Source organism: Epinephelus lanceolatus, chromosome 19 (genome assembly GCF_041903045.1).
Source record: "Epinephelus lanceolatus isolate andai-2023 chromosome 19, ASM4190304v1, whole genome shotgun sequence".
NCBI lineage: Eukaryota > Metazoa > Chordata > Actinopteri > Perciformes > Serranidae > Epinephelus > Epinephelus lanceolatus.
Genome location: NC_135752.1, coordinates 7,959,052 through 7,971,066, shown reverse-complemented (window position 1 = coordinate 7,971,066; position 12,015 = coordinate 7,959,052). Strand labels below are relative to the sequence as shown.

The 12,015-nt window shown below is 40.9% G+C and overlaps 1 protein-coding gene across 1 annotated transcript; it reads right to left on the bottom strand.

The window, feature by feature from the left end:
* Positions 1–627: 627 nt before the first annotated feature.
* LOC117270047 (lysozyme C-like) lies at positions 628–6,134 on the bottom strand. Its single transcript, XM_033647460.2, has 4 exons — positions 5,906–6,134; positions 3,991–4,152; positions 1,413–1,491; positions 628–1,323 (listed from the first exon to the last, which is right to left on the bottom strand). The coding sequence occupies exons 1-4, from the start codon at positions 6,099–6,101 to the stop codon at positions 1,257–1,259; spliced, it is 504 nt and encodes a 167-aa protein (XP_033503351.1). The 5' UTR covers positions 6,102–6,134; the 3' UTR covers positions 628–1,256.
* Positions 6,135–12,015: the final 5,881 nt, after the last annotated feature.

Below are 12,015 nucleotides of genomic sequence, written 5' to 3'. Positions count from 1 at the left end.
TGAAATATGTTTCAGGGCGCTACATCCACAGTAAACTAAATTATGACCAGGGTGTCCCCAGACGTTTGCATGCAACTGTATATTTCAATGAAGGCATGCAAGAAAAACAAGGTTTTCTTCCTGAATTCAAACTAACACGGTATGACTAATTGATACACAAATGGTCATTTTGTGGGTGACGTACTCCTTTAAGTTTATTTTTGCTATTGATTCATTTATAGTTTGATTTTGGTATCATAATTCAACTTAAAACTCATTCAGCCTAAGGCGCAAACAAGTGTTTTTCCCCTGTGGAGGGGCATACTGTCTGTACAAGGCTTATATGACAGGTCTGATCCAATCAAGAATTTTGTTTCTTGTACCTGAGAGAAAATGGTAAGTGCTGCAACTTCTTCTTAATAAGTTGTACATGCCTCCTAATAATGAATCTGTTTATAGGGTGGTTTCTGCACGAGGACTTATGTTTGAGATTGTCTTCAATTTTACGGCAACATGCACAGACTTTTTTTAAAGCAGTAGATGAGTTTAACTTTATGTCCTTATGCTCCAAAGAAGAAGAAGACACTAAGAAATGACCTCAAATCCCTCTTCATTGTTTTAAAATTAATGTCGATTTGACAACTGTCATTAGTGGAAATCAGCATTTTAATCTGGTTTTCAAATGAGCAATACAACAGATACAAGCTTAAATCACCACATTTCTCATCACTGATCAGATCTGTTACATCATATCAAGTATAAACAAATACACTGAAAGTAAAGATTTGAAATCTCGCGATTTGAAAAGAGTTGTCTAAAGCAATGGTTCGCAACTGGTCCGGCCAGGGGGTCCAGATTTCTCCTTCGTCATTAGGTCAAGGTCCACACAATTAATTAATTTGGCGGCATCATATTTTCATTCGGCCATGTCACCAAGCTAGTTTGCTGTCTCTATTAAGTAGCTGTCAGTTATTCACTCACTCTACAGCAGGGAACAACACTTCTAAATAAAAGCTCTGAATGGGAAATTTGCTGTACTTCATGATAAAGTGTGTTTTATTTCAAACTTGAAACATTTAAGCATCTCTTGAGGTCCATTCAGAATGGACTTGTGACACACTTTTGGATAGCGACCCACCAGTTGGGAACCACTGGTCTATAACTTCAGTAACTGTGTTTTACTTTTGTCAGATCAAACATACAATAGTAGAAAAGCTTTAATGCACTGCAGCAGAAGATGGGAGACTTATGTCGATGACAGCACCCTGGTTTGTTGATTAAACACCACATCCTGCCACGTAGGAGCTCAGGTCACGGCCCTCGCAGTGAAGGCGCCAGGCCACCCTGAAACCAGACAGAGGAACATCACCCATGTCTAAACATGTGCAGGTTGGTGCAGTAAACACATCACAGTCATTATGATCAGATCTTACCAGGCTCTGATGCCGTTGGGATCCCTAACGACACGTTTGGCACAATTGATCGCCTTGCTGACATCATCAGTCAGAAGCTCTGTCAAACAAAAAAAAATCTGGAATTAATGGCAATTTTGAAACTGGACATGGTGGGGGGGGGGGGGGGGGGGGGGCATGGCCTCCTGATACAATTGCTGTTCGTCACTAGCCTCTCCTGGCAAAATTAACTGGAGGCTGTGGCATGCTTTATTTAAGTTAGTGTGCAGGTAGTTGTATGTTGTGAAGCAACCTAAGGCATTAATTGGTACCAATCATATACATCACTGTGTAACTGGATCTTGGACTTTTTGACTAGCAGACCCCAGTCTGTCTGGATCAACAAAATCATATCCTCATCCATCACCCTCAACACTGGCTCCCCCCAGGGCTGCGTCCTCAGCTCGCTGCTCTACAAACTGTTCACCCACGACTGCAGAGCTCCCTATGATAGCAACCTCATAGTGAAGTTCGCTGATGACACAGCAGTGGTGGGGCTCATCACCAACGAGGACGAGATGGCATACAGGCAGGAGGTAGAGGGTCTGGGACTGTGGTGCAAGGAGAACAACCTCATCCTCAACATCAATAAAACCAAGGAGATGATCGTGGACTTTCGGAAGTCTGGCACTGTACCCCCTCCTCTCTACATTGACGGCGTAGCTGTGGAGATGGTTCCCAGCCTGAAATACATTGGGGTTCACCTCTCCAACACCCTCACCTGGCGTTACAACACCTGCAGCATCATCAAAAAGGCTCATCAATGCCTGTACTTCTTGAGGAAGCTGAAGAGGGCAGGACTGAACTCCAACATCCTCAGCTCCTTCTACAGGTGTGCGGTGGAGAGCGGTGCGGACTGTTTTCCCCCCTTCCCCTCAGGCAGGAGGCTGTGCAGCATCAGGGCAAGGACCGCCAGGCTGAAGAACAGCTTTTTCCCTGATGCTGTGAGACTATTGAACTGTTTCACATTGCCGCACCTCTGAATTACAGACTTTTTAAAGACTGTACCTTAAGTTGTTGCACTTTTCTGTATGCTGCTACTGCCACAATGCTGCAGAACTTGCTTACTTATTTATTTATTTACTGATACTGACTTAAAGTGTTTTTATTTATCTTTTTTTATATCTCTTAGGTTATCATTTATTAGTATTTATTTATTTATTTATTTTTAATCATAGTACTGAGACCTGAGTACTGTATTTCGTTCCTTCATGTTCCTTGATGGTGTGAATGACAATAAAGGTCTATTTATCTATCTATCTATCTATCTATCTATCTATTAGCATAACTTGGCGGTAACAGGGCTCAATAATTTAGGCCAAATTTTGGTGAGAGAACAACTGGCATGGCCAATTATCAAAAGGGTTCCTTCAACCCTCACCTCAAGATATCTTAATGAAAATGGGTTCCATGGGTACCCACAAGCCATGACCAAACTTTCCACCGAGCAGTACAGTACGGTACGGTTCAGTTCGGTACGCTTTTTTTCTGTTTCCACTGTGAAAAAGTTGTGAATGATGCCAATGGAGCCATTCTGTACTGTTACCATTTTTGGTACCCCTTCTGTTGGGGTAGCTAGCACACAGATTTGGTACTAAAAGGTGGAGCTGTGAAAACTGCAGTCCATTGATTGGTCAGTAGCGGACGGTCACTCTGCTCAGTGAGCTCATGGAGAGTTTCATTAGTAGACTGTAACTATTAAATATAAGCAGCAGCCAGAGTCGGAGAAAAATGTAACTTAATTCACTGGGCCGACTGCAGGGATTTTAAGGTGGAACATTAGTTAGTCAGTGCACGAGCTGATGACGTGACTCAATAAACACACCTTAAATACTCTACTTGACAACCTTGACCATTACTTTTTATACTTTTATATGACATACACTTTTAGTAATGAGTGGATCTTCAAGCGTTAATACTGTATCTATAAATTTCAGCCGGATTATATATTCTAATCCTCACTCGGAGAAAAAAAAAAAGGTCACATAGTGTCAGGCTACGGCAACACTAAACTCCTGTGCTTGCCTAAGAAGGACTAAGTGCACAAACCCGCTATTTTTAAATATACCACGGAGAGAGACTCTCACTGCAGCCTGTTTTATTTTGTTCTGAAAATGTTGGCATGCATCCTTGGTTCTATGGACGATAAATGAGGTGCAGACTTCCAACGGTGTCAGCGATAATGAGGAAATACAGTAAGTGCTGGACGGAGTAGGGGGTGACAACAACCCCCTGCCCACATTTAAGAACGTGAACGTTTGCAGTGGAAATGCTAGAGTCTAGGTACCATGTCTGAAGAGTACTTTTGGTTCCAAAGTTACCATACCGAAAGTGTTTGGTGGAAACGGGGATTTTGTGTTCACAGTAAATGTTACAACCAATGTACTCCTTATATTCATATTGCTGTGTATTTGTCTGTTTAAGGAAAAGGACAACCAGCCTAAATGAAGAACAATTTATCAAATTTCTGAGGGTGCCGTTGAAAACACGCCAAGTTATAAAATAGGATGAAAATGTCCATGTATAGTTAAAGTTTTGGGTGTGGGGGCTCATCACTGACTGCTGCAACTGATGCTGCATGCGTTCACTGAGCGAGAAGTGTGGCCGTCCTCACACCACCAGCGGCTGTTGATCTGGAAGATGCCGTAGTCAGTTGATCCATCTCGGTTATGGTTGGTGACTGTGGTGCTGTAACCCGACTCCCACTGGCTCAGACAAACCCCTGCAGAGGAAACAGAACAGACGCATATACAATGTAGACACCCTAAAAGACTGATGTTGGACAATGAGACCTACAGACGCTCCCTGTCTGGAAGGTCTACGCCTCTATCCTCTATCCTTGATCACTTGACCTGGAAATCGACTGAGACTTGCCATCTTGTAGGACATCTCAATTTCAGAGGAGTCGAGGAAACGAGGAGGCTTTCAGAGCAGAGGGAAACGATGATACATGAGCGCAGCCTTCGCGGAAGTCTTTTTCCAAACGACAACTCCCTGATGGGATATCAGTTATTGATTTGACAGTGTAGCACTGCAGGCGGACTGTCCAGATACATCACAACATCACTGGAGTTAATACTATAGGGAAGACAGAAAACAGATTAAACCCAAGAGTATCACTCCCAAGTTTTATATTTTATTTGTTTTCTGATTCACCATCTAGTTTAAAATCTGAACAAGAAAAGGAAACAAACGTTCTTCATTTATTAGAAAGACTTTAATCTCATGATCTGTTATTTCCTTCATCAACTTGTATTATGAATACAATCAAAGTCAGAGAGTCTGTCTGTCAGCAAGAAACACTTTTTACATCACTGACCCTCATTTTCATTCAGTCATACTGAGGCTGGTCAGTCCTGAGCGTCGGGTTGATGAGTTACAGAATTTAGATTTTCCCTGAAACATTTGGCCTAATAAATCATTTCCAGTATTCAAAAGACACCATAACTATATTCTGGGCAATTAAATAATAAATTTACAATCAGAATATCAATAAATATAGATGCAAATAATGAAAAGGCCTGAATCATATAAACACATTATGTAACTCTGAGCACGACACAGCATATTATATATACAGAACGCAGATGGCTGTTCATGTGCAGGTGTTTCTTAGACAGAGAGAAAACATTGCTGGTCTGCTTCTAATAACTGTATCTGTATATTTATCATTATATATATATATGTGTATATAAATAACAGTATGTGTGTGCAGACACAAACTCCATCAAAAGTTTCTATACCTGTTAATAAGGCCTCCTGACAGCTGATCCAGCTGTGATAAGCTGCTGCCATCATTAGAAACGGACGTCACTTCAGCTGACGCTTTAGAGGAAAAGACGTCACATCTCTCCCCGTCTCCTATGAGGGCGGAGATAAGATGCGAGGAAGGGGACGCAAGTGAGGGAAACGTGTGTCTTGAGTGGGACCAGTAATTTCCTGCAGTCTCCACTGGTTGCCCTGAAATGGTTCCTAACCCAGCAAGCTGTTTCCTCATATGCCCAGTGTTTGTGCAATGTTAAGTTACAGTACAACCTAAAAAGAATGTTATCTCATCTGAATCTCAGCAAACATATTTCCTAAATTGACTCGAAGAGCTACTTAATCTTATGATCACATTACATGAGATAATATTAATATGCAGCAAAAGCTGATGCAAATCTGAAGTTCACTGTAATTGATTAAACTGTTTAAACAAGAGTCTGCTATTTCTATGCTGTATCAAAATGAATGGAAACCAATGGCAATCTTTAAAGGTGAAAAGAATAGACTGAAATTTCTAACATTACATTACTTTGGTATGGCAAGCTTTTCAAATTTGTAGCATATGTTTATGTGTAAAAACATATATATAGTAAGGTGGCTGGTACGGTCCTTAAAACTGATGTTATGTTGCACAGTAATCATAAAAATGCTTGTAAATAATATTTTCTGCTCCAGACACAGTATCTGCAGACTGACAGGCTCATACTCACAGTCTGCTAGGCTGTTGCCACGGAAGCCGTCCATCCCATTAGCTTTAAGCAGTCGGGCCCATTCACAGCGCTCGTAGACTTTAGCGCTGGCCAAAGCCACCAAGAGCAGGAACACCAGACCCCTCATAATGGACTCTAGGCTGGACTGAATGTTTCCACTGCTGCTGCTAAATGTCTTTTTATACGAAAAGCTCATCTGGATTCCTGCTTCTGCTTCTGCTTCTGCTTTATTTTACATTAACTTCTTGTTTTCTTTGCATTTCAAAACTCCATTGTTTCATTTGACTCTTGTCCAACTTCAACAAAGCTGATGAAATAAGTGGAATTTCCCCTTTCACTCAATTTGAAACTGTTTTTTTGGGTTTGAACTTTGAGCACTTTGTTTTCAGACGGAGTGTGTTATCAGTGTGATAAGAAAGACTAATGTAAAGGACAAAGACAAGGTGAAGTCCAGGCTAAGTTTTGGCACAAATTCATCTGCAAATGAACATTAGACACTTGTGTGGCAGCCATTACACATTATTCTTGGTCCAAGTGACCAACCTGACTTCAAAAAGGTGTTACAATGTGGTAAAGGCCAGTTTGGACCTAAAGTCAGGACTTGAAGACCTAGCAGATAGAGATAACAGATCAACTTTACTAAAACCAAGCACACAAATAAAGGAAGGCATACTTAACTGGGCTGGGAACAGACAAAAAGGCAGGAGTCCATATATGAGCAGGTATCAGGCAAGTGGCTGGAACACTTAGTGAAGAATACATGCACAGATTCTATCAAATGTACTGTACTGTGGCCTTTGTTCTGTTATAATTGTTTTATCTTAGCTTGTTTTTATTTTATTGTATATTTATTTTTTACCCTCCTTCATACAACAGCACATACATGTAAAACTCACCATCACCCATGCTATAATGCTCAGTATTAAGCCTGCATAACAACCACAGAAAATACAGGCTGCATTATCATCTCTAAGTCCTAATTCTTACAAGTTTCAACTTACTCTTTTTTGGCACCAAAATAGTGCCTAATGTCACCTCCTTTCCTCTTGCTCATGTTGGCTCTGTAAATGAAATCTAATCTGAGTTCAATAATGTAGTCATACATTTGAACTAATACAATTAATCAGCTTTCAGTACACATGGATTTTAGTTGTTGAGCTACCCAACCAGATTAAACTCCTGCATACCTGAGTGAAAACTACTGTAAGGGGGTGCCTATTATAAAAGCTAATATCAAAAAGGCAAAATCCTGACCAAACCACCACACAAAAGACTATTAAAATTAAATAATATACTCTATATTCCGTGGTGGAAAGTAACTGAATACATTTACTAAAGTATTGTACTTAAGTACAATTTTAAGGTACTTATACTTTGAGTATTTCCATTTTATGTAACTTTATACTTCTACTCCACTACATTTCAGAGGGGAATATTGTACTTTCTACTCCATTACATTTATTTGACAGCTTTATATTACTTCAATAATCTTATAAACAAGTCTTTATTGTTAAAGATTACACCAATGGGCCCCAAACTGTTTGGCTTGTGGGCCTTTACAAAAAAAAAAAAGCTGTGTATTTGTCTCTGTCAAAACTGTTTGCAGCCAAAACAGGTAAAACTCATATTCAATATTTCACAAGGGTAGGATTTTAAATTCAGGACTTTTACTTGTTAGTGGTGTTGTTTACTTAAGTAAAGGATCTGAGTACTTCTTCCACCACTGTCTATAACTTACTGATGTCAAAACGTAGTGTTATCTCTAGGCTACAACTAGCTAACGTTAATCCATTGTCTCACTGCTTGACTGAGCACCAGTGTAAGCTAACATTCACATAATATATGACATCTTACATTGAAATGCCAAGCCATAGACACACGTTAGCATTTATCTAGACACCTGACACAATATAATTATGAAACTCTGAAAGTGAGAAAGTAAAGTTTATTAAACTAGCTAGATAGCTACCTACATTAATTTACAGCATTGTGTAAATGCGGCGCAAAGTCTTTTTTTTTTTTTTGGATGCACTGACTCCCCCCCTCCTAAAAACTTGGATGTGAGCCAGCCAGTGCACTGATTGGAGTGATGCAGGCAGACAAGACCTTCGCCTAGATGAAATGGTATAGTCCACTTTAGGGGTGTCTGAAATTGTACTACAAGCTTCGTCCTGGCATGAATATGGAAAATACTGTATACTGAAATATTCATGATTACTGATAAGAAAGATAAATCTTTCAACCCCCCCAATCTGTTATTTTTACCTCTTTTAGGGGGGATGAGGTCGTAATTGGGGGGAGTCGATTGGGATCTAGTTGACAGTTTGAGGACGGCAGATCTGGAGAGTGAGAGGAGAATATGTGGCCTGAGAGAAGTGAGCAGGAGCTGGAGACAGGGACAGAGAGCCAGGCCAGGCAAAACAAACCAACAGCTAGAAAGTCCTCAGGAGGAGTTTCTCGGAAACAAACAAAGTAACTTTTACTTTCAGTACTTCTCAACAAAGGTGAGATGCTGCAGGTCACGCCTCACAACACCCCTTCGCTATACTAAAATCAATGTAAATCACAGCCCCTCATAGGCTATTTACCATGATAGAAGATTTTGGCCATATCACCTGTCCCCTTCTACTAATTTTTTGAGTTATATTTTCACATTGCTTACAGCCATACCACCCTGAGTGCACCTGATCTTGTCCAGTCTCAGAGGATAGGCAGGGTCAGGCCAGATCAGCACTTAGATGGGAAACCGCCTGGGAATAAGCTTCTGTAAGCTTGAAGCAGCTGCGGCTCAGGAGGGACAGCGGGTTATCCACTAATCAGAAGACTGGATCCACGGCTTCTCCAGTCTGCATGTCTAAATAAACTTAGGCAAGATACTGAACCCCCAAATTGCTCTAAGTGGCTGTTGCATCGGTGTATGAGTGAGTATAAGCTGAGGAGGAGGTGATACCTTATATGGTAGCCAGGGCCACCATTATGTGTGTGAATGGGTGAATGTAACATGTAGTGCAGATCCATTTACTATACTTGTTTTTTTTCCCACCTATCCCACTAAGTTGTTATGTTGCTATGCTAAACCAGGCTTGTGAAACCTCGTTAGATATGGATGCAAGCCCGTAACTTAGTGCCTCTCCCTACGTACTGCATTAGACATGTGAAATGTACCCTGGACTTCCCTGTGTGACCTTTCCTATCTGAATGAGTTGTGTGTGGTTGACTCACTGCCAGGCAACTGCTCTTGCTCCTTGTGACCAGCTCGCTCAGACTGGGCAACTCCGCTGGACACTCCTTGGGTGCAGTTCCGTCAGTCCAGTCGGCCACCTTGCTCTTCGTGGTTGTTCAGAGTAAAAGTGTATTGACATGGATAATTGGTTGTGGCATGTCAAACACTTTTTGTCTTTAGATTGTCTTGCCTCCAGCATCATCCTTGGGGCGTGCCGGTTCAGCTCAAAGGCCTCTCCAGCTCTCTCCCACAGTGCGGCTAATAGCGGTTAATGAGTCAGTGCTACCAACCCCCAAATGTAACTTCAGCGCTGACCCTGACTCCTCCAACCTGCCTAAACCACACACACATCTACAAAACATTCATTAAACTACCGATGAATCTATCATAACATACTTGGTCCGACCTTGGGTCTTACTTTTACCCTTGGTTGGAATCATGAGACCATGTGAATGCATTTCTTCCCCTTATGTGGCTTCAGTTGCCTGAGATGCACACAACTCAGTACAAAACACCGTTCATGTATGTTGAGTTTTGCCTTTTTCACTTTGCTGTATTCATTTTTGTGGTATTCATCCCAATGTCTATACAGCTTTTAATGCAATCAAGGCTGTTTATAATAAACAGGTGGTGAATGATACTTAGGCTTCATCAGCAGTCTCCAGTTCGAGAGAGGTGCAGTGAGTAAGTCATTTCATTAAGGGGAGTTTCCAGTTTTGCTGATTACATTTGCTGATTGATTTTTTAGTATTCCAACTTTAATCTGTATAGCACCATTTTAATGTTCTATGTAGATGAGGCTGAACTAGTTTCACCTATTTTTATCCCCACTGGCAGTGTGGCTCTAGGGATGGCAATGCCTGTCTGTCTGTTGCTTGGTCCACCATTTTTGTCCACACAGAAATATCGTACATTCGTGTTCCCCAGAGGATGGATTGTGATAAATTCTGGTAAGTGACCCCTTAACTTTCATCTAAGGCCATCACCACATCAGTATATTCGTCCATAGTTTGTGCCCAATTTGCAAAACTAAAGACATTCCCATCAGCCTCAGCTGTACTTCATGTTTAGTGCCAATGGTACAACGTATTTTGATCAAAGCTGCTGTTAAAAGGGAAACCACAGTGACTCAGACTGATACTGAGACAAAAGTGAAAGCTTCCCTATTTCATGATCTTTGCTCAAACTGGCCAACAGTCAAAAACAAACCACATACTTATTGACTATGAAAAAACATACAAGGCATTTCTTGTAAACTATGTCTGCAGAACAGGAACCTCTGTTTTACCTCAAGTTGTGCACAGTTATCACTCAGTCTCTTTATGTGTTTCTGATCAGTTCTATGGCATCAGGCCATGTCAGTCTGAGACTGCACAGATAGTTAGGCTATTAGCAGAAATGAAATTATTGTTGCTTTGGGTCTATTTGGGGGAATTTATTGTAATATTAAAAATAATCCAACCTTTTCCATTAATATCCCTTTAATGGAGCATTTATTCTAAAAATCTCCCCTCAGACTCACACCAGAAAAATATAAAATACTTGAACTGATTGTGTAGAAACTGCAATGATTTTGTATTTGAGAGAAGTTTTGATTTTTGCCATTAGAGGAACTGCGGATTTATGAGGAAGTTTGTCATCTGATTCACCTGATGTAGACTATAAGTCTGCCAACAGCTGACTATTTAGGCTGGCATTCCCCCTCCCTTCTGCTATCTGCATGTAACTATTTTCAAAATCCCCTTCGCTGGGAAACAATAACAACAACCTCTGAGCTGTCACGTTACGCACTAAAAATGGCAAATTTTGATGAGGATTTGGATAGTGCAATAAGACATGCCTTCTTTGTTCTTTGGGTGAATTGTTGTAAAGATCTTTGTGAACACATCTCGGAAAAGCCCAGACTTTGTGTTGCAGGACTCTGATGCGTGATGTTTATCTGTTTTCTGACACAGCCAGTGGGAGTTGATTTGCCACATCTTTTTGAAACATCTCCAGTCAAACAATACCTGAATACAATCCTTTTTGCACTGGGGGTCTGATCTTGGACCATGCCGACTCCCAACAAACTTTTTGTTGCCGCCATCAACAGAGCCGCTCTCCTCCTGTCCAGACTCTCTCGGAGTCTGCCCCGTTAGCACAAGCTAACCCAACAGCAGTACTAACATCCAACATGGAGCCTTTAAGTGGTCCCAACAAACTCACACCAATAACCATTTGGTAATGTTAGCTACAATATGCTCATGGTTAGCCAGTGTATGCCCCCCTCCGACACTATTTTGCAAGAGCACCATGGCTGTATCCTGGACTTAGCGCTGCCCAGGATAACTGTGATTGGCTTAGAGTAACAAAAACAAGCCAGAGCATTTCTTTCCCCTTTAGCAGAAAGATTATACGGTTTCAGACCTTTCCCTAGTGCTGACACAGCACTGTGGAGATAGATCTGGCAATGTGAAACTAAGATTTTTGTGAAAATTGTAGACAGTTGTAGACAATGAACACAATAGAATCGGTAAGTGTAAATATTTTTTAATTTGAGGGAAAACGTTTTTGGCATGTGGGGACATTTTGGAAAGTGAGGGCATCTTTTAATGAATATTTTTTAAGTGAGCACATTTTAGAAAATAAGGACATTTCGTCCAGTCCTCACTTCTTCAAAGACTGTTTAAGAATTTGGACTTAGAAGTTTGCACCAAGAGGTAAAGAGCATGTTTGTGTTTGTTCAAATGCTAAATGACGAACTTTGTGCAAAATGATGTCAGTGTTTGCTGAATCAAACTCGTCTTTATCAAATCAACTTTAAACTGAAGAGTAAATTCATTATGTAGTATTTGGGAGCTGCACTGCTAATGACACCACCACTCACTTTGCACAGTGTTAGAAAAGA